This window comes from Neolamprologus multifasciatus, chromosome 5, assembly GCF_963576455.1.
Source record: "Neolamprologus multifasciatus chromosome 5, fNeoMul1.2, whole genome shotgun sequence".
Lineage (NCBI taxonomy): Eukaryota > Metazoa > Chordata > Actinopteri > Cichliformes > Cichlidae > Neolamprologus > Neolamprologus multifasciatus.
The window spans coordinates 32,829,499-32,857,141 of NC_140443.1; the positions used below are offsets into that span (position 1 = coordinate 32,829,499).

Below are 27,643 nucleotides of genomic sequence, written 5' to 3' on the forward strand. Positions count from 1 at the left end.
GAGCAGACCCGAACTTAATCCCGAGTTTGTGGAAGGTGTTTTCTGTAAGAGAACGAGGGTTCAGACCTGTCCACTCGGCTCTAATCAAATGTGTAGCTGTTGCGAGGAATGTGTGAAAGTTCACAGGCTAATGCTTAGATGATTAGAATCAGTTTAGCAGGTTAAGCTGGAAAACTATGTGCAGCAGCTAGAAAGCCACTGTACAGCCACTGACGTTAGCTTGTGTTCGACGACGACAGGGACCCTCCCACGCAGAATGAAGAAGGAGCTGCTGGCTGTGAAGCTTCGGAACAGGCCCAGCAAGCAGGAGCTGGAGGACCGCAACATCTTCCCCGTCCGCAGCGATCAGGAGCGGCAAGAAATCCGCCAACAGATAGAGATGAAGCTGGCCAAGTGAGTCGCTGTGTGTGGAGCCAGACCAGCATCCCACCCCTGTCTGACCCCCACCCCCTCATCGTGCTCTGTCTCATGTATGTCCGTTTCATCTCTCATCATCGCTGTTGACTGCACTTTGCCTGCTTGTCTATTTCCCATATGTAAATAATAATTATAAAGATTATAATAATATGAATGATAGAGGTCCTTGAATGCAACACAGAGGCTTTTAATGCACATTCAGTTTGTGCCTCAACCTGAGATGTGCAAATCTCTGCACAGTGTAAACCGGTAACAAGTGCAGCAGAACATTGTTTTTACACACAACACTTTAATCACATCCGATGCGGTAAATGAGACAGAAACCATTTACAGACAAGCGGATGCACTTCCTATGACTGTGCACAGAAAGTTCACCAAGAGGGCAGATGGCCGTCAATGAAAGGAGGGAATGGAGCTAAAATACTTATTTATACCTGCTCCAAGACAAAAAGCAAACATCAACTTTGTTTTTGCAAAGATTTCATTGAATACAATATTTTCTTTATCAGAGTTGAAGTATAACAACATTAATGTTACATTGCTGTTATCACAAGGAAGCCGGTTTTTCCCATAATTACTAGAATCCTGCTAATATATGCTCGATTGTTTGAAACAGAAACGTGTATAAAAGAAGCATCAGGCTGAGGTGTTGTCAGGCAGATCCTGCTAGAAATTCTCTGCTGCTGCTCACAAATACTGTAACTACCTGTGTCAAAACTGAGCCTTTTCTATAGGGAGCTTAATGAAAAGTTTCAGACATCCCAGGAATGTTAATTCTGTGGGTTACAGTTCAGCCCCTTGTGAAACTTTCCAGGAAAAGTAGTTTTCCCTCTTATTTCTGAAATACACCGGGTATCTCTGACGTAGCTTCACTCTGTCCTTTACACGTTTTCCCATCACAGCCAGAGAATTTTAAAAGCAGGACATATAATCCAGAAAGAGACTTTTATTATGAAAATCATCCCATGTGTGTTTATCAGAGCATGTCAATGAAACGTTCACTGAGATTCGCTGCTGCTGGTGAGAACAGTTGGTGACAGTGAGCCTAGATTGTGTTTAAAAGATGGATTTAGCCAGTGTGATGTCACCCTTTATATATTTATTTATTCATTCATTCAAATGTAGCCCTTTGGCTGCTGCCATGTTGTTTTTTTCTGGCCCAGAAATAACCGTATTTGTGCAAAAGGTTGGAGTGCTGAGTTATCAGCTTGATTAGCATTTTTCAACCCCAGTATTTGCTGCTGGAACCAGGCAGTGACCGAACACACTACAAGTCAACGCTTTTATTTTCAGGTGTCTACAGCAGGGGTCCCCAATCCCAGTCCGCGAGGGCCGGTGTCCCTGCAGGTTTTAGATGTGTCCTTGATCCATCACAACTGAGTTAAATGGATAAATGACCTCCTCAACATGTCGTGAAGTTTTCCAGAGGCCTGGTAATGAACTAATCATGTGATTCAGGTGTGTTGACCCAGGGTGAGATCTAAAACCTGCAGGACACCGGCCCACGCGGACTGGGATTGGGGACCCCTGGTCTACAGCCTGTTTATTCTATTTATACCTATGATATATTCTGTATTTATATATGTGTATATATGCTATATTTATCCTTATGTTCGTGCTCTCGTATTCCCCTTTATTTGGTATTCCAACTCTGTAACATGCAACTTCTGTCAGTGCTGCGCTACTGGAAACCGGAGGAACCCACCCAATAATAAAGTTTTATCTAATCTAATCTAATCTAATCTAATCTAATCTAGTACTAAACTTGCACGTCATGTTTTAGTGATTACCAGTTTTATTGATTTTTTTTTATTATGCAAAATCTAAAACATCTCTCCCCTTTAAACTCCCCTAAGAAGCCATCATCGTCATACAAGCGCCATCACTCTTAATAAACCTAAAGATTAAAAATCAGCCATGATACTTGATTGAACATGACGTCAAATGTGTTTGTTGCCACTTGTCTCCTAAAACAATGAATGGCACTGGGATCTAGAATTTTATGAGTCCTTTTCCAAAATTCCTGCACCTCCCTACACGTGCCTTCTCCTCATTTTATACATCTGTGATGATCTTGGATCACTTTGACATAGATCACGTCAAGTGTATCAGCCATCCGCATCATACAGATACAGTCGCCTAAAGAAATGGTGTAATGCCTCCATAACCATGCTCACAACAGCTCGTCAGCGCAGCGTTGTCCTAGTACACTATTGCTACGTTCACACTGCAAGTCTTAATGCTCAAATCCGATTTTTTTTTGTTTTGTTTGCTTGTTCACACTATAAATAAAATGTGGCAGCAAACGTCACACACAATGCGCTCTGTTTAGACCCAGACCAAACAGTATTGTTTGACTGATGGCCCTTAATATAAAGACTTGTTTCTGACTTTATGTTTCCCAATTTTCGTTTAAGTTATAAATTTATTTTGTTCTTTACACATGGCCTAATAATTATCCTTATTGCTGTTTAAGAGAGGAGCGGTGCTTCAAAGGATAGTTGCAGATTATACAGTACAAATAAAATGTTCACGTTTCTCCAACGTTGTCTTCCCAACAGTTTCACTGGATGGACAGGAAGCGTTCCCGATGTCTTCTCCGGCGCTGATAATTGGCGTCTGTCTTGTGTCAGTGATGTAAAAGACAGAAACAGCAGTCGCTTTCTAAAACATCAGATATGTATCGGATTCAGTACCACATACGAAAGTGACCCAGGTCGGATTTGTGCTGTTCACACTGTCAAACCATGATCAGATATGGGTCGAATAGAGTCAAAAAAGTTGGATTTGATGCGCTTTCACCTGCAGTGTGAACGTAGCCTAAGTTGCTCTGTTGCGTGTAGTTCCATGTAAATAGTGCAGTCGATTTTAACAGCCCTGCCATGAGTCCTACCTTTATGAAGCTCATTCATTTTTGTTGTAATGCATACCTGTGTGAATTTTACGCAGTGGAAATGTATTATGTATTATGATGTATTATGCAGGTGTTAAAGAAAAGAAAAAGACACCTTTCAATGAGTGTATATGTGAGCAGGCAGAATGAATGTTAGGTTATTTGAGAGTTTCTGTGCTAACGTGGGTTTTGGTTCTTATAGCGCTTATCTAATGAGTATTGAGCACCAAGTGATTTTTGCTACAAGCCTCATTCACCCAGTTATAGACCCACATTCATATAAGCAAACACTAACTGGTGGATGCATCGGGGTTCAGTAGAAATCGATCGGGGAATCGATCGACCAACCTTCTCCTTGATAGGACTTCCTCCTGACCCAGAGCCACCCCAGCTGTTTTCCACATCAGCTGTGTGTAGATTGTAAACATGTTGCGATTGTTGTTGCTCATCTTTGCTTGGATGTGGTTTTCTGGAATGTGAAACAGGATTTTCTGAAAGGCAGAGCAGAAAGGCCACGCAGATCATAATAGTATTTGTCATGTTATGTAAAAGGCAATAGGCTGTTACTACGGTGACTTTAATAGGATTATAGTAACTATAAAATTAGATTTTCTTTTGTGTGTGAATAGCACAGCGACAGGGTGTTCTGGTATACTTATGCAGCGTCAGAACTGAGAAGGAAAGTTCATATTTCTCCGAGTCCCCAAAATAAATGAGTTCTTTGGAACACTTTCACACCACGGTGAGATCAAGTGTGGGCGTTGGACAGTAACACAGGCTCTCTCCACAGTGGGCGACTCCGACTTTGAGGACTCACACAGAGTCGATGCTGATTTTTAGAGCTGTTTGCACTTTTCTCTCAGAGGACTATTAACACATTGGGTTGTTTTTCGTACCTTTGTTGATACGGGCAGCTGTGATAATAGCCAAAGTGTTCACACCTCACTTGTGCTTCCGAGGCTGCTAAGTGCTTTAATTCGACGTTGACCTGCTTTCAGTGAGCTGAAATAGAAGCTATTGTTCTCAGAGAGTGACAAACAAGTGCAAGTTTCTAATTAGCTTTTTCAAATGCATCGCTACGGCTCTCAGCTCTGAAGACTGGATTACAGTAAACGTGTTTTCTCAGCTGAACAGCTTCAAATTGTGTTGCAGTGCAGAATACTGTGACATTTTCTTCAGTGATAGCTTATTATATGTGCATATGAAAGCCTCTAAATAATGCAATAGTTAATAAAGCACCTGCGTTATACTGTAATGCTGTTTGCTTTTGTTGAACAGGTTCCTTTAAGAGCAGTTTAGTGCTGTAATCAGTCAATTTGTAGTAACCATGGGTCGGACCACTGCGTGTGATGTGTAATATGCATTGTGATGATGATGATGATGCAGAGAATCCTCTCAGCTCTATGGAGAGTTTTAGCTTCTTTGAGCTCTTTGTTTTGATTTTATTCATATTTCTCAGCAGAACAAAGAAACTGCTGAAAGGAGGCTTTAATTGTACTTCAGATAAATGTACTTTACTGTTGTGTTTCATAACGAGGTTGTTGTATGTTCCTCTATGAGATGATCGGGAATCTTTGTGGTTGCAGTTTCGCTTGATTTGTAACGCTACAATCCAACAAATTTCTCTTAAAAGCACTTGTTTACTTTACTGAATGTAACACTGTGCTGTTATAGACTGACTATAAGGGCTGTTCAGTTCCCATGCCACATTCTTGGCTTTCTATGAGAAAGACTAAGACTAAATCACTGGAGGTTCATCTGTGGAGGATATGAGAGACACTGTGGTGATTCTCACTGTGGAGTCTGCCCGTGAACCAAACCACAGACAATAAATGGGAAGTTAAGCGGCGGATACCAATGTGACTCTAGTGTGTCTAAAGTGTTGTTGGAACTATTTTTTACCAGAGTCAGGTGGTTTCCTTCATTGGGTCTTTCATGTTCACACAGATGTTTTTTTTAGGTTAGATAAGGATCACGATTGATTAAAAATGTTGAATAAGCAATAAAATGTTGTTTGTCATACATGAGGGGCATTTCAAGTCTTATACAATAAAGATGCTTTCTAAATATGAATACTTCATACTTTAAACCAGTGTTTCCCAACTAGTGTGCCGTGAGAAATGATCAGTTCTCTGGTTCCACCTGATTAGTACTCGAGCGATCGGCGTGAGTAACGCGCAGAACAATTACATACCTGCTCTAATTGAATGGGTTGCAAACTGCCAGTTTAACAGAAGAAGACGAAGAAGAACTTGCATAATAGTTATGCTGTGAGAGGACGCAGCGTGTAATAGCAATAGATAAATATTTGAAAAGAAAAAGTAGTCAGTCTGACCTGGGTCCTGGAGAAAGTTCGGACCCAGATGAAGGCCCTAGCATGAGTAGTGGTCAGAAGAAAGCAAAAGAGGTATAACTGGGGACAAACGAGCCAATTCCGCTATGCCTGGTGCACGGGAACATATTTGTTTTGCGGTGTGCCGTGTGACTTTTCTAATGTGAAATATGTGCAGTGGCTCTAAAAGGTTGGAAAACACGGGTGTAAAGTATGATCTGGATGTTGCATTATATCCCATTGTATAATTATATGTGTTTAGGGGCTTAAAGGTGGTCTGTTGGATTGACGTCTGGTGACTGTGGAGGGTATTTGAGTGCAGAGAACTCGCTGTCATGTCAGGAGATGGCTGCACTGTTTTCGTAAAGGGATGGATGGCAACAATACTGTGTGAGCGTAATGTGGAGAAGATTTCCTCTACACCAGCGGTCCCCAACCCCCGGGCCTCGGACCGGTTCCGGTCCGTGAGTCGTTTGGTACCGGGCCGCGAGAGTTGAGGCTCAGGTGTGAAATGTGTAGTTTTCAGGGTTTTTATCGGTTTTCAGTGTTATTTTTGTTATCGTTTTTATTGTTCACTCGGTTTTCCTTGGTCTTTTCACGTGTGTTATGAATAAATCTTCTTTTTTTCGGTACCGGTACTAGTTTTATTTTGTTGTATTTATCCGTGACACCTTAAAGGCCGGTCCATGAAAATATTGTCGGGCATAAACCGGTCCGTGGCGCAAAAAAGGTTGGGGACCGCTGCTCTACACCATTACACCATCACCAACCATGAACCATTGATACAGGGCAGGATGGATCCATCCTGTCATGTTGTTTGTGCCAAGTTCTGACCCTGCCATCTGAATGCTTCTCTAGAAATGGTCATTAGACTAACAGTCAAGAGGCTTTTGCAACTGAAACGTCACATGGAGTCAGTGAACTCCCTTGATGTCCTGGATGTAATTTCCTTCCGTATCCAAACACATCACAGGTCAGAGCAGTTAATGAGAGAGATGAAGAGTCTGAGCCGAGAGAGAGGTGCTTTCCATTCCCGTCTCCCCACACTGAGACGGGAAACAAGGCGCTGAGTGTTTGATGAAGCCTAATTAATTTACAGCTAAGCCTTTTGCTCCCTGCTTTATAACTTTGTAACTGTGAGAGATGAGTAAAGCAGGGAGACATTCAGACAGGCTAAATAATGCTTCTCATGAGCTCCTTTGAACCTGGCATCGTGCTTTTTAAGGTGCCTTTTTCCTGCGCTTTCACCAGAGGCATCTCACAGCTGCGTGCTAGTCTGGATAGGCACCGTTCCTATGCCTGCATGCAGTATACGTGAAATTATCACAAATCCAAACGAGTTCCAAGCACACCTCCTTCCATGTGCACAGACACATTTCAGCAAGTAACTGCAAAATAGAAAAAAAGGCTTCGTGGACTTTTTTCCCCTAAACTTACTTATCTTTATTCTGCAGGGGCAGTGCAGTGAGACCCAGCTTGACCCCAAGCAACACTTATATAAAGTCAACTCCTGATCACTCTTGCATAATGAAAACAGAAAGCGATCAATTGTGTGTGATAAGTGCACAGTGTAACAGTGGGGCTCTGGGTATGAACAGTGTGTGCACTGTTAGGTAAGGACAGAGGTCAGCTGCTCTGTTGTGAGCCAAGGTTCCTGCTGATAAAACCCAGTTCACTGTGTGCTACATTACTGCAGCGATTAGTTTTGTGACTGCAGCTCTATACAGTATATAAGCCTCCACATACACCAAAGGTACTAAATTATGTTTCTGAACCAAGCAGCAACCTGTGGCCAAGTTCAGTTCATCCAAAAGTGAGTCGGTTCCATAGACTGTCCTGTTAAAATGCGTCTCTTTATCGTAGGAATAAGCTGTTTACACTCTTAATCCCAAATAATTTCTCCTTATAGGTACATTTTATTGTAACTAACCTGTTGTACTTGTATTCGGGCTTAAGTTACACACGACTGTGGAGTCGGGAAATTTATGCCGTAGTGGTGTCTGAAACCCCAAACTGTGACCTACAGCTGAACCCTCGAAGTGTAACTACACCTCAGTCGACGTCGCACGCGTCCGCTGTGATTCGCCTGTTCAGCGCCCTCGATTCCTCCTGCGCAGATACTTTTTCACCACCTTTTTTAAATTTATCAGTATAACAATCATCCTCTCAGCATAATGAATAATAACCGATAAAATGTCAATATGAGCACCTTGAGGCAACTGTTGTTGTGATTTGTGATGTAAATAAAGTTGAATTGAATTGAAAGGAATCACAAATGTAGCAGTCGGAATAGACATGAGGGAATGTACGAAAAACGAACCCCGAGAAAGAGCGGGAAAAACCTCCCAGCATTTTATTAATTTCTATCATGGCTGGCATAGCTATAAACACTCAGAGTGGCCACATACTAATTAACACATAATTAACCAGCAGTGCCTTAAATGACATCAGCCACTTGTGTAGGTTACATCAGCAGGATCTACAAAGCTTCCTTGCAGAAGTCCAAGTCAGGCCTTAATAGAAGCATACCCAAGATAGCTGATAACAGTTCAAACCCTCATCTCTCAGCTAGTTCTGGCTGAGCAAAACTAACAAGTTGGTGACCATGAAAGTAAAATTGCAGCTTTAATTTGCAATGTGCAAAAACCAGTGGGTGACGTCACAATTGGCTACATCCATCTTTTATATACAGTTTATGATTCAAATGAGGCATTGAGCCAAAAGCAGGCATAGTAAAGTACATCGTGTCATTTTAAACAAGGAGCCAACTGGGTGTAAAACCTTCTTTTTCAGATGTGCAAAAGTTATCTGCTGGTAAAAATCTGCAGTTGAATTATACTGACATGAAGATCAGAGAGCTGGCTGTGACCTCAAAACAGATCAACCATGAAAAAAAGAGTCAAAGCGCAGGAAGTGCACGCATCAAGAAGAAAGGGGAAGCCACTGGTGTACTTGAAAAATAAATAGAGCACAAGACGATGACAGAAAAATGCTTTGAGCTGTGAAGACAGACACCAAAACGGTGACTTCACTGCCAGTCTGTAGAGCTGTTGTGGTATGTGTCACAGTTCACAGGTTTTAGAAGACTTAAGCAGCAAAATTTCAGAAAATATCAAAAGATGTGCAGCTCGAGGTCGAGCAGAGAGAGTCCAACTCACAAAGTGGAATTTGCCGAATATTAGAGGAAAGCTTTATGTAGGTGCCGTCATCCAGACTCCATAAAATATACATGTTATTTTGCTGCTTTTGGGACTAGCTGAGCTTAACGGCAGCATTTAGAGACGTACTCATGTAGTTTGTCTGCTTATGTTTACAGGATTTCTCTGATCTCAGTGGCTCACCTCTGATTCACAGACACACAGACAGTGATTTAACACATACCAATGCAACCTCAGCTTTTATCAGTGACAAACCTGGAAGGTCTTACACAACTGCAGTAACAAACAGCCAATAAAGGCAGCTGCTTTATGGTAAAAAGAGAAGCACTTTCCCCAAAGGTGATAGTGCTTGCTTAAGCAGTGTCACACTCATGGTCGAGTGCGCTCTGCTTGCCCGTCTGCCTGCAGAGAGCTCTGTTGGCCGATGGAGGCAGTGTAGAAAGTGTTCCAGCCAGTCTGTGGGCCACGCTCAGTTGTGCTGTTGTTCTGTCATCCAGCCTCACAGGAGAGCAAAGTTATAACATTCAACTAGCTAAAGTGAGACTTGGGTGTTAAAAACAGTGGAAGCACTGTCTGCACCCTTCATGTATTGATTGAGGTAATCTTCAATTTCAGATGGACTGTAACAAGTGTCACATCTGAGCCATTAAGTGCCTGCAGAGTTTTGCTGTGTTTGCAGGCTTTCTCACAGGTGCTGCCTCGCTCAGCTCTGACCCAGACTGACTGGTCACCAGGACTCATGCACATGAACAGGGCTGCGGACAGCTGAGGCGTGCCATTGTTTAGGTTAACAGAACCGTATGTTTGTCTGCGAGCGTCTCCGTCCTGCTGACCACGGGCTTCTGGCACAGGACGTGATGAGTCTCTCCCTCCCAACAGCGGTAAACAAACGCTGATTCGGCCTCTCCCGTGCCTGCTCTTGAAACGCCCATGCTGCACCGGTGATTGTGTCCGCGATGAGTGAATCACGCTTAATGTGTCGCATTGAGTGAGTCGTGCTGAATCAAACAGAGCTGTGTTTGTGGAGGTGGCTGAGCACTGCGTGTCCTGGTTGAAGCTGTGAAGGGCCTTGGGAGGCACAGCTGTTTGTGCAACATCAGGAACAGAACAGCCTTCATTAGGGACGGAGAACAATCAGTTGTTCTCACCTTGAGTCATCTGCAGAGCAGCAGCACACATGACAGACAGCTGCACGTTGCCCTGAGCTGATCCAGTGCAGAACTGCACTACGCATTTTGACGAGTTTGAGAAGCAAACATTATTCAGCAATACATAGATGAAGCCGAGGTGATAGCAACGTGCTAAGCTGTTTGCAGAGAGAGTTTAATAGTTTCATCAGTATTTACAACAGAGACAGAAGTTTGAATTATATGCAATCCTGCAGTTTTGGCATGTTTGTGGTCTAAATACTAGAAGCTCAGCCAGGACGGCAGTATAGTCTTAAAACTACGTCACGATATTTCATGGAAATTTGTGATAACAGTATTTCACACGATATTAAAAATAAATCTGGAACATTTTATCATGATTGCAGCGTGCAAGCAGCAGCATTTAATAGTGCTAACAGTGAAAAATGAAACAACATAAAAGATCTTTTGATTCAACTTTTCAGTCAGCTGCATGTGACAGACTACCTGATGAACGTGACTCTTTAGAAACAAGGTTCCAGCAGCGCCGTTGTAGTGTAATAGCAGGGACACAGCATAATATCCAGTGACACTGCAAACGTCAAACGTTAATAAAAAAAAGGAGCCTAGTTAGTGTTTTCCCTGGAAATAGTTTTATTGTAACCATGGAATTGTTTTTACCTGGAACGTTGAGTCTTGGATCGAACTTTCTAACCAGTCGATTGCAGCCCTGCTTTTCTGCGGTTACGTATAGGCCACACACTATATGTCCTGATATATGACATGAAAATGGCGAGTGCTCCAGCGAGGTTCCGTTGAGTAATTTGATTACGTTTGGATCACAAATCAGTACCTCCTTATTCCTTCACAGCCTGGTTGTACTCAACAGTTTGCTCTTTGAGGCCTAACCTCTTGTACTTAAACCACCTTCACACTGTTGAAGTTTTTCCCTTTTTAGATCCTAATGCTTCAGTCACATGAGGGACAACAGCGATTGAAGACTGTGAAGTTTTGCAACAGTGTGCAGACGAAACCTCTTAAATTGCAGTTAACTTGCAATCATGTTCCCTCCGTTGCTTCAGAGATGTTAATCAGTAGATTCAGATCAGATTCAGAGTCCAGACAAAACATCTTAAATTTAAACCTCGTAAATTCAGAAATTTCTCCTCAAATAGTGACAGAGTTTAACTGCAAAATGACTCGCCAGCTTTGCTTTAATATAGGAATATATCCAGAATGCAGTCAGTTAGCAACCAGCTGAGTTGAGGCTGGTTGCAGACCAGTTGAGGCAACTGGTCTGCAACTGCAAACAGTTGCAGACCAGTTGCACTTATTGGCGCAGACAGACTCAGATTGGCTGCGATTTGTTGGCAGGCTGCGTTTACAAATGAAACTGCAAGTATTTGCAAACCTTTACCACTCTGTCTGACAGTGACTGCCTTCAGATTGTAATTGTTTGGAGACGGGTTCCTTCTCGCCACATGAACTGTGCAATCTGTTTGCGATCAAAAGTGGTCACCCAGAAGTTGGAGTTGAAGGCAGCTACTTGCTGTCAGTTATTAAATGCAATCACCAGGCAACCATTGAGGTTTTTTGTTTTCTTTTTTCATAGCTGTTCTATTTTTACTCTGGTGTGATAGAACCATAAATCGCCATTGGAGGCAGACACACTGCTCTAAGACTTGTTTGGGTTTGTGTTGTTGTTGTTGTGTGTGCTAGGAAATGTAAATGCATGATGTAGCTATAGCATTCATATCATGACACTTTGTTTATCACTTAAAGATTTCCACCCTAGTGAAGAAATTCCAGATTCTTTAGGAAACACTGTTCACGCTGTTATTGGGAAGTATTCAGGTTGGATTAATGTGTCTAGATATCAGAAACCTATCTGTAGCCATTGCTGTGTTAAAAATATACTTTTCATCAACTACACATCTGCCCAGGTGTGCTGGTGACAACACCAGGTTCCTTTAACGTAGTTTATCGGGGTTTGTCCTTCATGCAAACAATTCAAGATTTCCCCACAGATGTTTGTGCCCCCCGCCCAAAAAAAAAGTTTTGTACTCCCATTGCATTTGTGTTTAATTGTGTATTGCCCATTCTTTTGCTAGTCCACTACCCTGCAGTGTAGTGCAGATTCTTCTTTAGCATTTGTCCACACACTGCTGTGTCGCCCTCCTTAGGTTTTACTTGCAGCACTTTGGATTCTCCTGCTCTGATTGCGACGCCATTGCTGAATTTTGCTTGGCAACCGATGCAAAAGATGCACAAATCTGATTTGAGTAGCATGAGCGTCAGGGCTGAAATGTAGTTTAATCTAACTGGAGTCACATTAAACCACCTCAAAATGTTTTTGTTTTTATAACTAAAAATTTTATAGCTGCTTTGTAAATATATACATTGACAAATGCTGTAAGATTAAACAAATAGCAGGCTGCAGAACTTATGTCAGTAATCTAGCTGGGTGTTTGAATGTTTCCTACCAAAATGCAAGTCATTACTGATATATTGTTTTCACACCAGCTTTGTAAACAGTGTAAAGCAGATCCAAGCAGTAGAAGTGGTGCAACTTTGAGTCACCTATCTGTGGGAGAAAACGGATAGACCCGGAGATTCCCGAAATAGTTCCTCCCACCTCACAGCTCTGTTCCTTTACACATATGCTTTTTGGAGGAATGCATTAACTACATTATGGCGGTTTCAATCCAGTTAAGAAACTCTGCATTGCTGTTAAGCATCGTAGGAGGCTCATTAAGTCACGAAACAGTGTCAGACTGACAACCCTGAATCAGGATTGTTGTCTTTAAAGACAGTCAGCACAGAATGTGTGAGAGCATTGTTGTATTTTCATGTGTGCTGTGACGCAACACATGCACTGATATTCACCGAAGCGCACAGACCATGTTGCATTGATTTGCATTACTTAAGCACGGCGCTCTGCAGCAGAATGCAGAGCAGCAGGCTGGCCCAGGATAGCAGAAGGGAACCCTCTCTTTCTAAATTTAGCTCTCAGTGGCGAAATGCTGCAGCGGCACCCATAATCAATGGCCTGTCTACGTCAGAGCCCAGCTTCCCTTCCCTTTAACCCGGGCCCTGCAGATAAATAGATTGTGCTTTCTCTGCTGGTCATTTCTCTCTGATCAAACTGACACCATTGCCCTCTGTGTTGTTCTATTTTTGGAGAGCAGACCACAGTTTACTGCATGACCTGCACCTCTGTCCTGTGTCCTGTGCAGGCTTTTATGCAGGCACCCTCAGCCTGTGCCCTCAGCTGAGGACATCATTGCTTACATAAATGTGACTCTGTAAACACTTCTTTATTCATACTGCTGAGATTGTGCTGCAGCCCTTCTGCAGACCGTGTAAGGTCATGAGAGGGTAATGATCATGCATCTGATGACTTAGAAAAAAGTGCCTGAAGCGTCAGTGACCTGAATTCCCTGCGGGAGTGTTTTGCTGCTTTTAGGAGGGCGAGTTTTTATATCCATTGTTTGCTTGTGTGTACCTGTGATGTGACTGGCCCTGGAGCTGACCGTGCAGGAAAAGGCAGTAATGTATATGTGCACAATAATGTTCATGGGGGATAAACAGATGGACCGCGTTCATCTGCCTAATCCAGATGTGAAAAGAGAGGGGTGGATCTCACTGAGAACCACTGCACAGATGCACAGATATGGTAGTAACTTACCCATCACAGGCTCCTACCTTCAAACCATACTCTGCTTTATTTACTCTGTGGAGCTTTGACCCGGCACCTCCAATACAATCCAGATATTAGAACCATTTTTCTTATTCATTCAATATATCGATTAGACTTTGATTATATTGTTTGATTATGAATAAGGATGATTTACTATTAGCAAAAACACGTATCAAGCACTCTGTATCACTCTAAACTTAAAAGGCTGGAAGTTCTTTTACCCTCTGTGTGGGATCGCAGGTCTAATAATCAGGTTGGTGGGTTGATACAAAGTTGCTGTGAATGTGTGTGTGAATGTTAAATAGCATTTAGGCATAGGAAAAAAACTGGTTGTTTGAATGGGTACAGTAAAGCGGCATGTGTGTATCTTTAAGCAGGTTGTGTTCTGATGAGGTCTGATGCGTTAAAGCCGGCGTTAGATCATTTGTAGCACTTGCCTGTTGAGTTGTCGTTTTCATTAGCTAGGCAGCTAAGTGTTTGAAAACTATCCATCTGTAATTAATAGCACTGCTACTTTTGGTTGCTCCCTTGTCACAAGGGGTTGCCACAGCGGCATGTTTGATTTGTCACAGTTTTACACCGGACGCAACCCCAGTGGGGATTTGTGCCTCCAGCTGGAATCAATACGAAAATGCCTTTCTGCTGCAATGAGTTCGAACACGTCATTTACTGTGTCGAGATCCAAAGGTCAAAGAAGACAAACCACTATCCGAAACAACAGACTGACCCCATCGCTGTTGGATGCTCTCGCCTTCCTGACTTCCAGGGTTCAGTGTACACACGTACAACTAGTTAAACTTACATAACAAGATTATATCAATGAATGTGACTGCTTCTTATAAAAACACTTCTTGTCTTTGCAATTCAAATTTGTGCTGAAATAATTTAGCACAGCAGTATTAACCTCCTCAGCCATGCTCGTTAGCTCAGCTAACAGGATTATTTCTGCTGTGGGGTCATCCTCAGTGAAAATGTCCGTGGAGATAAAACTCCACTCAGCACGCCTGCTCTCTTTGGGGTATTTCAAATTAAAAGTTATGCTAAAGGAAGAGGAAGGCAGAAGGAAGGAAGACACAGCAGTAGCAGTAATGGTGACGATAACAGGAGCCCACTCAGTGTTTGCCTCCTTCTGCAGAGACACAGAAACCAATAATTGGACATTTGTGGCACAGAGACCAATTTCTGCTGACACCACATCTCACTGTGTGAAGTAGGATGGAGTAACTAAGCACAGCTGCTGTGCGGAACTGCTATAAATAACTCTGAGCGCTACTGGCCACACAGCAGCTGACTGCAAGACAACAGTGTTATCATTCAGGAATCCCAGTGCTGGGAGTTTCAAGTACACCTCATTTCCACAGTGTATTTATTATCTATCTGTGATCACTTTAGTGGGCAATCATTACACTCGGACAGAGCTAGAGTCCACAAAGTAAAGAAAGACAAGCGTTCGAGTGCCAGAGCTGAGAAAGCTGGGCTTAATTTAATCATTCCACTGACATAAAAGGATTTCCTTTCAAATGATATCACCATGTGCTGCATTTGACACAATAGCAGTTTCCAGGCAACCGAGGCTGTCAGATGGCAGCAGGCTGCTCTTCCTTGCAGCTGAGAAAACTTTCAGTTTTATAATCTGTTTCAGCCGACATGAAATATTAATGATTGCTTTCCTTGGGTTTCCCCCCTCACTCCTATTCTTTTTTTTCTTTCTGTCCTGCAGGCAAGAAAAAAAAAGTTTGCTTGGTAAAAAGATTACTTTCCTAGAAGCAGAAGTGTGTGAGTCTTGAGGACTTTCACAGCAGCGAAGAGTGCAGTCGACAAAAGCAAGGCTTGCTGCTTTGTTGTGTAGTGTACGTGATGCAAAAAACCCCATTTCCAGCAGTTCCAAATGTCCAAAGAAAAATAACACGAGTATCTAATCAATGTAATAACTGCTAATAAGTGTGACCAGTCACTCTTCTTTTATCTGCTCTTATCTCGTTTGGGACTGTTTGACCTGCAAAAGATAAGATGTTTTATTCACTGGAGCAAATTTTCTGCTGAACTGTGCAGGCAAATGTCATCAAGTGTCCTTTGTCCTCTAGAACTGTCCTTGTTCGTGTATAGAAATCACATGATGCTATAGTTGTTTTTGTAACACGCTGTTTCATATTTAAACAGCAAGCTGTTTTTATGTCATGACATGAATTTCTTGTTAATATTATCATAACACAGGACTGCATGTATGATAGTAGAAGTAAGGATTCAGTCAAAGCCTAAATACAGGTGTAAGAACTGTGTCTAACATTAGCTAGCCACATGTTATCGTTATAATAGTAAAGCAGATAAAGGTGTAGAAGCAAAATGAAGGGAGTGCAAATGTTATACCAAAAACTTTAAATTTACAAAACAGCTTCTTAAAAAAGTGAATTTGCATAGAATTCAGACTCTGCAGCAACATGTGGACGTTGGGCCAAAATGGATTCTTGAGTCGCTCGATTGATTCAATGACTCTACGTCTTTTTGTTTGGCCGAAGTCTGTAAGTTTTGGATATTGGCTACAACCTGTTATGGTGGAGTTCCAGAAATTCCTCTATGCAGGAATAACCCTGTCTGTTTCATCAGTTGTGCGTGCAGAGAATATTGTAGCAGGTGTTATGGTGCCCGTGCGTCCAGTCAGCACAGAGCACTCAAGGAATTTAGACGACAAACAGCCTTATTTCTACACTGCACGGAGAAATGACAAACTAAACAAGAACCCGTGTGATCTACCGGAGGTTGGCCTGCGTGGTGAAGCACACAGAAACTCAGGGTTTCCTGATGACAATAATAATAACTTTATTTGTGTAGCAGTTTTTAAAGCACACAGTTATCAAGTGCTTCACAGTTTAGATGAAAGCCTACCTTGCATTTGTTTCTACGTGCATACTTCCATACATACATTAGATGTGAACTCTAGCCAGCAAATAACGTGGGAAACGTGAAGGAAACATGAACCTGTTTAAAGAAAGCACTGAGGAAGGCTGTTCTAAAATATAGATGCAACAGCCTCACGGTGTAGAACAATCCACAGACTCACATCTGATGGTTGGAGATGAATAAGGTGTAGAATAAGATCTCAGCGGCAGCCTGGATTCACAGCAGATGAATTTATCTTGATTGCAAGGAGTTTGATGTAATAACGGACCTCTGCAGACGTAACAGCAGGAGTAAACACAAGATCTTCATTTTTGACAGGATTGAGAATGAGGCCATTTTACGGCATTCAATTAGTAATAGCAATAAAGCATTCACTAAGGTAGGAGAGGCTGCTAAGGGTTGTTAGGCCTAACAGACAAATAGAACTGTGTATCCTCAGCATAGCAATGGTGTGAGATGCTTTCGAAGCTCTTAGTTCAATTCAATTTTATTTATATAGCGCCAAATCACAACAGTGGTTGCCTCAAGGTGCTTTATATTGTAAGGACCCTCCAGTTATACAAATAATATGAATTAGTACACAAGACAGCAGTAATACATAAAATGAAAAAAGCAGTGGTCCAAACAACACATGAGGGACCCCATATACAAGAGGAGCAGAAGACGACATATTTATTAATATGGCTTCTGAATGTCAGAGTAAAAACCATTTGAGAGCAGTGACAGAGATGCCAACTCTGTTTAAGTGATGATGTATGAACTCTGCTTCTGGGACCAAACTACTCTGCGTTTATTAAGGTTTTTGTCTTTTTAACATGTTTTAATGCTTTGTATCTTGTTCTGTTTAATCTGAACAAGCCCCTAAAATATTAATTACTTTTTTATTTTTTATTTTATTTTAAAAAAGGCAGTGATCACTGTCAGACTCTTGGTTTTTATTATCACTATTCATTTTAGAGCTTAGTTTTTAAAACCTTACGATGTAACTACAGCCCAGCCCATGCAGCAGTAAATTAGTGACTAACCTCTTATTGTGGGTGGATTATCTCAGTTGTTCTCCTGACTGAAGTTTGGTCCGTTTATAGCATTGGGAACCCTCACGTCAACTTTTATCAGTGGAAAAAGGTTAGCATTCATCCTTGAGCTTCACTGTGTTTATGTTATGCTAACATAGCTGTGTAGCTAGCCACCACATAGCACATCGTTATATACCAGCTAGCCAAACTTCAGTAAATCTACAAACGTCACTGCTGTTCAGTTTTCTGTCTTCATTTATGTCGGAAGTGACAGCAGAGCTGTACGTTTTAATTTTTTCAGAAATCCCTCAGTCAGAACATGATATATTATGTTTAGGTGGAAACTAGCAAGCTAACTTCCTGCTAACTTCTAACTCCGTTAAATTTCATAAATTCTGTTTTGATGGATGCCTGGTTGGATAACTTAATTGCTACACCTGGTAGAGCAGCCACACTGATCTTTTTTATTAAAGATTTAGACACTTTTTAACTCTCAGTGATGCTGCAGTGTTCCTTGGACTTTGGAACCTGAGGTGGAGTTTGGACCCGGAAACTACTAATAACGTCAGACCCAAAGACCGGATGAGAATGACATAACCACAAATGTCAAAGGCTACAGAACTAAAATGAAATATTTATCTTCATCGGGACTTGAAGATGCTTTCTCAGTGCTGTGGAAAATATGAAAAATTTGGAGGAGGTTGATTAGTGAATTGGCCAGTGATAATTAACACTTCCTACCATCGCTCCCATAATCAGACTACTTGACCTCTCCTCAAACTCCAGAAATCAGACCCCATTACCACATTACATCACAGTGTACGGTTTGAAAATAAAGAACCCTGGTCAACTTTACAGAGACAAAAGCCACCTGACCCACCCTCCTCGAGCCATTGCTTTATTTTTGTAGTCAGCTGAGGTGTTAAAAAAATGAAGCCAGTGTGTAGTTCTCATTTTTGTGGTTTCACACGAGGGACTCTTTTCTCAGAATGTGCCCCTCCGGTTTCTATTTGTGTCTTTATAGTGAGCAGCATCACAGCCGGGCATCACTCCAGTTACAGGGCTGGAGTTGGCAGATACTGTAAAACAGTTGGGTAGACGTAAGCACCGGATGACACAGCCTGCACATATATGGCATAAAGCAAAATCCTCAAATTACATGTTGTCACCACTGTAGACCATCCCTGTCCCACAAGCAGTAATTAACGTTATACAATGGCTTTTTCCCCCCTCTAGAGTTCTAGCTGTGAGAACCCTCTCATTGAAATGCCAAAAGTCTGAAAGCCTTTGCACCCACTCTGATCACTGGTTGATTTTCTTTTCAGCCTCACGCCAAATTAGGGTTAGATCGCTGACGATCAAAGATGTGACATACGGCTATTTTTATTTGCCTGTCACCCACTGCTACAACTGCAGCCATAGAGAATAGTGTAGTTGTTTTGTTACAGTCTGGCCTTTGTACATGCAGTATCTAGGACTGATTGTGGTCCTCAAGTTGACTGTTAGACTGGTCATGCAAACAGAATCAGAAATAGATTTTTACATCTGCTATGTTGACTAATGGATATCCATTGCTAAAGAAAATCAGATAAAGAATTTTAACCATGCTTGTAGTTAAGATGTTGGTGTTTTAGTGTGTCTATCACCACTCGTCTCGATGTTTTTGCGTTCCTTTACACTTATTTCATGGCTTGCTATGGCTGTGTAAGTATTATTTTGTCTCATGGACAGTGAAAACTTGGCAAAAACATTTATATTGTCTAAACTGTGATGTTTAAATGTTTATTTTTAAGTTGGTTAAATGTGTTTGCCTTATTTAACTTTTCAATATTTACCTTTGTCTTTGATTGGCTGGACTTAGCATGCTAAACTTAGCTAATTAGTGAAAAATACAGGTGAAGCTGATTTGAATGTGATTTTGCAGATATCTGGTCTTAAACCAAAGTAAACATTATACATGCTTTGTGAGCATGTTCACTTGCCGACATTAACTGTATTAACTTTTGATCACATGTGGACTTTCCAGGCTTAAGAAGGTCATATGTCAGCTAGTGTATTGTTTCCTTCAACTGGTAATCACTTCAGTCACTTAGTGTAACACTAATTTCTTTGCCCTTTTACATAACATCTACATTACACTTTACTATATATGGTCAGTTTATCTGTTGTGCCAACACCAGGTCACAGAATGCCACCAAAAAAAGCTTATGTTTCCATTGTCATGGCAGCTTCCTGCATTTACCACGAGTTGTTTATTGCAAACCGAGTACAACAATTAAAACAAGTGAAGGCTATCTGCTGACACATATTCATATGTGTTTCGTGTCAAATCAGGATGCAACACTGCGTCCTGCAGGATGATTAGTCATTTTACAGGAAATGACAAGCTCTAAAATATCATCAAGAACACCTACAGAAGTTGTTGCGTACCTGTCACCATCAGTTTTGGTATCAACATGGAAGCTTTGCTACAAGGATCAGTTTGTCCCGTGTGAATCACAAGGCTCTTTGTTTTCATGTTTACACACCCGAGACCTGATCTGGGATAGTGAAATGATTGAGAATGAATTTAGTTTGGAAGGGTTTGGTTGATTTCATGCTGTTCTGCCTTCATTGTGAAAAGTGTATAGCCAATGTACAGTAACCTGTAGAGAGACTGAGCTATTATTAAATGGTTTCTTGCACACTGTGCTCCCAGCAGATTGTTCAAAAGCGACAAATCATCCTTCACTTGATCTGTGGACCTGAAGAAAAGGGCAAAGCCTTGGAGAACAACAACTGTCTAGATAAAGAATTGATTCTTGGTCTTGGAGTGTTTGAATGGCTCCCATTCATAGATCATCAATAGCACAGCAAGGCTTTGAGGAGAAAAATAACTTTACAAGGTAGTTGGTGGATGTTTGAATTATTTACTGGAGCTTTGCTCTAACTTGAATTAAGAGGTTATAGGGTTTCAGTTTGAAGTGATCTCAGTAATGGAATATACTGTTGACCAAACTAGGACTGACCTCAAAGTCGTTCATATTTGATGGACCTAGCAACAGAGAGAGATATCCAGGTCAACATTTAAACACAACAGAGTCCTCCACAACCACGTTACATAAATATTGAGCTTCTGGTACAAAGAAGGTTCCTTTAGCAACAAGCCCCCACCCCCTCGGTCCCCAGGGCCATCCTGGGCTCACTCAGACTCCACATCCGAGCGTGGCACCGCTGTCCTCGGGCTCTCTCACTGAGGGGAAGGAGCGAGGGATTAGGACATACCTCAGTGGGCAGTAGCAGGCCGCCGCCTGGCCCGTGGCGCCTGACTCATCCCATTCTCCTCCACTTTTTATGGGCTGACATTCCCATCAGCCCCTGCTCTTATAGGCGGCTCATCGCTTTGACATGCTTGTGAGTTCTTCAACAAACAAGGAACTTTTACCTCTGCCCAAACAGAGTGGGCGAGCACTTGTGAAGCGCACATCGCTGCAGGAGTCTGTGACTAATAGCCCATTAGGATTTTTTGGCAAAATACAAAAACAGGCTGACTCACTCGTGCTTTTATGCAGCTTGCATTAAGTATTTGATTTTAATCCACTGCACCTAAATTTTCTAACGCAAAATACATCTGATACCCTGCCTGCTGCAGCTCATATGACTTGCTCCGCAAACCAAGGGAAGTGCTGCTGACCTGAACGGTTTTGTGCTGCACGCCACACATCCAAGTACAGCTCCGCTCCATTTAGCACGCTGACTCCTTGCAGGCCTCCAGTGCCGCCGCGTCTGTGGTCCTGTATTGCTAGTCTTTTGAGATCCCAGTTACAGCTGACGCCATCACAGGATGGTCTTATTTTAGGCCTGCGCTACAAATGCTGCAGCTTGTGAAATTTTTCTGTTATTTGCTCGGTGCATTTTTTGGCCTCCGCTTTTCCAGTTTCCTCACATTTTTTAAAGACGCAATGCACGCCATGCTAAGATATACCAAATTTTCAGCTAATATCTCATTGGGTTAAGAAATACTAGTTTATGCCTGTCAGACTGTGTTATCTGCAGCATTTTCCATAGATTCAGGTACAGAAATACACAATGAATGATGTTTTTGAGACAGACTGATGGTTACAAAGTGTCTAAAGATACTGTTTAAAACTGATTCTTTGCTAAGTTGTCTGTTATGTGTAGACAAACATCGATTCATTCCTTGAGTCTGATGCCTTTTTTTATGGTTGAATGACTCATAGGTTGGTGTTAAGTTGGTAAACAAACAAAACCTCTGAAAATGGTCAAGTACAAGGACTTTTGCACAGTCCTACTCTGATACATACATGTTGCATTTACCATGATACCGTAACAGCTACCCAACGCACTCGAAACAGAATTTGAAAGTAGTCACTGATTCATGTTTATGCCAGAGATCCCCGGTATTTACTGAACTTTGACTTAAGTTGGCTGCTTTTAATCGTTAATATGATATGAATGACAGTTGAACTGGATTAAGGAGACGTAAAAACTGACTGCATCAGCTAGATTTCGATGTGTCTGTTGGAGGTGATCGGAGTACAGTATGTAAATGCTTGCTATGACTGTGCCACACGGTGAATTATCTTCCCTCAGACAATCTTTGGTCAGCGATGCGCTATTTTGTACACAAAGTGGGACAGCAGAGTTTAACCTTTTGCTAAATGAGGGAAGGTGCTTCTTCTCCGTGCAGTGTTCAGGATCACTTTACATCACATTAGTGGCTGTAACTGCTGTTACATCTGGATTTTTTCCCTCTCTGAGCAGCTGGACAGTCTGTTAATGCTGTCCTACATATGCAAAGAGCAGTGGAAGCCAACAAGGATTTCTTTTTAATACTTTGAGCCTATTTTGAAAGAACTAAATGCAAACAGAATCAGAAAAAATGAACATTTTCTATGAATCTGTATATGTATAGGTGGCAGGGCGGAAATGTATGATAGAAGGGAATCATAAACATCAGATGATGTTGAATGGTGTAGAAATCTGAGTCTTTCAAACCGCTCAAAAGCTGCAAGGAATTAACACATGAGTACAGCTTGTATGTAGGACTGAGCATCTGCCCACATGACTGTATTGTTAGTACTGGACTGATTAGGCCAGTCAATTGCAGAACAGTTACTTATTTAATGAATTTATTGGAAAACAAATGCCAAACAATGTATTGCTTGGAGGTTGTCAACAGTGTGGATGTTTCCTTTGTTTTACATTTCTTTGCTGAAAATGAAAAAGTCTTAAGAAGTGGGCAGAACGCACAATTTTAGGATTTCAAATGGGGTTAAGCTTTCACGGTTTTCTGAAATGCTTGCGCTAAATAAATGTTTCTGGCCTGGCCTGCGTTCCCGACCGCTCTCTGAATTTGGTTCCGGAAGTTTCTTCCTGCTAAAAGGGAGTGCCCAAGTGATTGCTCAGAGGGATTTTCTCTGTATGGCTGTAGCATCTTTACCTTACAAAAAATCAAACAGTTAATGAGAATAAACTAACAGATCTGCATTTTATAGCTTTTTTGTCGTTAAAATGTCGTTACTAACGCGTATTTAGTCTGTCCATAAAAGAAAAAACCTCATTGTTAGTTGCTAAATTGTCCACTAAATTTTAGGCAGTAAGTTTCCTTTTTCCCCTTTTGTTATATATTTCTTCTAAGCCCCCTCTTTCGTTGATGCTCCTCTACCACCCCATGTTAAATTCCTGGAAATGCCCCTGATCCTGTAAACGTGTTTCAATACAGAACAGCTCGCTTCACGGCAGCCGTCTGTGTGTGTGCGTGTGTTGCGTGTGAGTGGGTACACAGGGAATCTCCTCCTCAGTCCCACCCCTTCACATTAGTAGTGAGCTAAAAAGGCGGCAGGCGGTGCAGCACCGCTCTCAGTCCACTCAGCGCGCATCGCAGAGCTCTCTCCTCATCCTCCGAACGTCCGCGGGGACTCCAGCGAGCAGCCAACCAGCGCTCCTCGCTCTCTAAACGAGCAGCCTCCAAACGGAGCAGCTTTGTCAGGGACAATCTCACACTATTTCCTTTCCACGGAGCTGCGAAACGCGGGGCCTGACTTTGAGTTCCCGATGTGGAGTTGTAATACTTCAAAGACCAAAACGAGCAGCGCGTCGGACTCGAGGTGGAACGCGTTTTGGATGCGCGGATCTCGGCGCTCTGCGCACCGGCACAAGCGCGCCAAGTGCTAGTAGCAGTGAAAGGACTGAAAAGACTATTGACGGGTGCTGTGGGAGGAAAACATGGTCCAGAACGTAATTCTGGTGTTTTTCCGCAGGAGACTGAGCCAGAGGCCGGCAGTGGAGGAGCTGGAGAGCCGGAACATTTTGAAGCGTAAGTAAAGCGAGCATCCACGGAGCTTTCCACTCCCACTTCATGGCAGGTCTGCATCTTAAAAAACGAAGTTTCTGATCCTAATTGTAAAATTACAGTCAGGTGCTCCCGGAGTTTACATTGACTTAATGGTCCACTTCTTATTTATTTCAGTCGTTTCATATATCTTTAATACTACTTTAATAAGTTACTTTGGACTCTCATGCCACATGGACAAATAGATAATATTTTTAAATAAGTGGATAATGACGGAAAGCTTCATAATCAGTCATTACACAATTTCCTTCGGGGTCAACCTTCAGGATCAATAAAGTTTTATTGAATTGAGAATGGCAGCTCTGCTTTTTATTTGTAGGAGGCTGTAGTTATCATGGCCAAGTTCTCTTTTTTCAGCAGATAACGGTCCCCCTCTGATTACACAGTGTCCACGTATTATGTGGAAATTGTTCCCGTGCAGTCCCAGTAATAAGAACATACTTCACTGTGGTTCTAACTGCATTTTTGCAGCAAGAAATTGTTTGATTGTAGCTCTCCAAGCAGTGGAATTAGTCCCGCTGCCCTGAAAGAACAGAACGCTTATGAAAGAGTGAGTGAGGAGACCTAGATTTTGTACATCTGTGTGTCTCTGAGCCACCTGTGAGCCCTCAACAGCTGCCCCTTTCTCTCTCCACACAGGAGCATGTGTTTAAGCCAAACAGCTACCCCTTTGGCATGAGGACACGCACTGTCTAGCACAGAACATTCAAAAAATTTTAATATTTGGAATCGTGTTTTCCTGTTGAATGAAAAAGAAAGAAATGCGCTCAGGTGCCAGCCCCGCTTTAAGCTGCCAGACTAGTTGACCAAAATTTCAAATGAAACAAGAGATTAAAAGTAAATGAAGTGACATCGAGGGATCTCTGGGCTGTATAATAAAGATGAATCCTATTAATCTGCTCCAGTCTCGCTCTCTGACTGACTTGCATTCCTTCTTCTCCTGAGCGCTGCTGCACGCTGGCTCACGAGGGGATATTGATTGCAAGGAGGATCAGACACACTGGCTCTGTTAATCACAGACAGATTACCTGAGCGTCTATCATTTTGCCTCATTTTTCACTTCTAATGTTTGTCCTTTCATGTGTCAACAGAGAGAAATGACCAGACTGAGCAGGAGGAGAGGAGGGAGATCAAACAGCGGCTGAACAGAAAGGTAAGAATTTCCCATGTTTGGGTTCACCGCAGGAACCCCAACAGCACACTCACTGTTGCTTTATAAAAAATATTTAGCGTCTATCACCAATTCCATTGATTGCATGAATAACAATCAAATGAAATTTCCCCTTGTGGGACTAATAAAGGTATATCAATATCAATAAGCTGAAACCATTTGGTTGTTGTTGTTTTTTTCCAGTTGAACCAGCGGCCGACGGTAGATGAGTTGCGGGACAGAAAGATCCTAATTCGTTTCAGCGACTATGTGGAAGTGGCCAAAGCTCAGGACTATGACAGGAGAGCCGACAAGCCCTGGACCAGACTGTCAGCTGCTGACAAGGTAGCTGAAACTTCTTCACTGTTGTTGTTTTTTTTAAAGCACAGAGTCTTTAAACGTCTACCTTTTTTTTTTTGGTTTAATTGTTGTGTTGTCCCCTTTTTTTGGAGGATATTTATAAGTCTTAAAAAGATGATTTAGCATCCGGTATTTGATTGTTGGATGATTGCCAATCATTAGATCCTATTGGACAGTATTTCTTCTTGACCCAATAAATATTCATAAATGTATAATTTGCATTTGGTTAATCCATCACATAATTCAGATCAATTCAAATTATTTATATGGCACCAAATCACAGTAACAGTTGCCTCAAGGTGCTTTAAACTGTAAAGTAACGACCTTCCAATAACAGAGAGAACACCAACAGTCAGAACTAGAAGTTGGCTCTTGGCAACAATGGGAAGGAAAAACTCCCTTTTAACAGGAAGAAACCTCCAGGAGAACCATGCTCAGGGAGGGTCACTCAACTGTTGTGACTGGTAGGGTTGAGAGGAGGAAGATGGTTATATTGTTGCTCCTGGTTTCCCATTAATGCACATTTATTTGCATTCAGTTTGGGCCACTTTCACTTTTTTTCACTTCCTAAAAACCCATGTAAGCTTACATAATCTGAGCCCAAACAACAGATGTTCCCCCCTAATTTGAGCTCCACCACCTGAGCGACCGCTTTTGGGTTTCGAGGGAAGGCACACCTGGGCTGACGCTTGATGTTGCTTTTGTTTTCGCAGGCGGCGATACGGAAGGAGCTGAACGAGTTCAAAAGCAACGAGATGGAAGTTCATTCTTCGAGCAAGCATCTGACAAGGTCAGCGTGTGAGCACGGCGTCACTGGTGCTTCCTTTCTTTATATTTCTGCTAGCTTTACTGTTAGCGGACAGGGTTCGGTGTGACATTGTGCAAAGAATGGAAAGTCCATTATTCAACATCAATGAGTGCACACCCTGCAGAGTAGAGCTTAAATTTAGCTGCAGCCGGGGCCCTGAGATGGGAAAAAAAAAAGTTCCACCATCTCTCGGCTATAATGAATGTCCGCACATATTCAGCTTACGTTTTGCTTCTGTCAGGACTGTCTGTAGCTAAAAAAAAAAGAATTAGCTGGGGTTGTGCTTACGCAAGACCCCATTTTTTTAAGTGCCCTGTCCATTTGGTAATAATAGGACTGCTGATTGATGAAACCATGCTCACTCTTTCCCCCCTTTTCTGCTTCGCAGGTTCCACCGGCCTTAGCAAGGTTTCTTCTGTGAAGAGTTGCTTAAATCTGGTTCCGTCAGTGAAGACCTTGCACAAAGTCTTCCATTGGCCTGCAGCCACTGGGTGTCCTGATATTTGGGTCCGTTGAACCTTTGGAGGCTATGTCTCTAGAAATGGATCTGCCAGCAGAAGGATGGGGGGAGGGGGGCACGCAGCAAGCTCCACTTCTGCTCAGAAGACCATCTCCTTAACCCTCACTTCACCTTGTCAGCGGAGCAGGACGAGCTGAGGTTGCGCATTCGCCATAATAAACAAAGCATTGACTTCTTTTTGTTTTTGTAAACGGACTCTTTTAAAAGACGCTCTTTTTTGACACGGGGGAGGGGGGGCACGTGCATGTGACCGAGTCGACCAATCCCACTCCAGTATCAGTAGTCACATCCCCGAGCTGTGTCGGAGTCTCGCTGATTCAGTTGATGATGATTTTCATATCGACAGTGTACATGTTCTTAAACAGAAACCTTGTCTGTGTACAAGATGAAAATCCCTTTGTAAGCACTATTTATTGTCTGCACAATACAGGCTTTCAAATTTGTAAAAACAAACTCTCCTGGTCTTGTGTGTACATTGTGTGTGTTTCAGATCATATTTTAATATCAAAAAGCACAAGAGATATGTGGGATATTTTAGAAATGTGATTCAGTTTTTTTTTTCGTCACAGAGGTCAGAATTAGGCTGACAGATGATAGCTGGCTACGGCTGATGAATGGGTTGTAATCCCCTAGATTTATGTCAGTTTTAGATTTATAACATTTGAGTGAAGTTCACCGCGTCACATCAGATGAAGCAGCAATTAGTTGGCAGAATGCAGGCAGTGACCTGTTTATCCTCACGCTCTGTCATCCTCGCACAAATGGCTCTCTGTGCCGGGGACGTCATGTGGGTTTAAACTCCCTCGTGAAAACAAGCTCACCTGACTGCATTTGTCCAATTTGCAGCGAGCTGCTGATCTAATAAGCTTTAATGCCGCCGACACAGGGACGGGAATAAGAACGAGCCGT

The 27,643-nt window shown here is 42.2% G+C and overlaps 1 protein-coding gene and 1 long non-coding RNA gene across 4 annotated transcripts in view; one reads left to right on the forward strand and one right to left on the reverse strand.

Annotated features, from left to right (window-relative positions):
• Nucleotides 1-27,187, forward strand: part of phactr3b (phosphatase and actin regulator 3b) — a 56,441-nt gene extending 29,254 nt beyond the window's left edge. For all 3 annotated transcript variants that reach the window (XM_085160841.1, XM_085160843.1, XM_085160842.1), the window contains exons 8-13: nucleotides 240-393; nucleotides 23,805-23,860; nucleotides 24,988-25,049; nucleotides 25,251-25,391; nucleotides 26,120-26,196; nucleotides 26,603-27,187. In XM_085160841.1, the coding sequence (XP_085016967.1) occupies nucleotides 240-393; nucleotides 23,805-23,860; nucleotides 24,988-25,049; nucleotides 25,251-25,391; nucleotides 26,120-26,196; nucleotides 26,603-26,618 (506 nt within the window). In that variant the 3' untranslated portion in view covers nucleotides 26,619-27,187. The remainder of the gene's footprint in view (nucleotides 1-239; nucleotides 394-23,804; nucleotides 23,861-24,987; nucleotides 25,050-25,250; nucleotides 25,392-26,119; nucleotides 26,197-26,602) is intronic.
• On the reverse strand, nucleotides 10,594-11,276 carry LOC146519144 (uncharacterized). Its single transcript, XR_014874253.1, has 2 exons — nucleotides 11,057-11,276; nucleotides 10,594-10,961 (listed from the first exon to the last, which is right to left on the reverse strand). It is a non-coding gene; the product is annotated as an uncharacterized LOC146519144 (long non-coding RNA).
• Nucleotides 27,188-27,643: the final 456 nt, after the last annotated feature.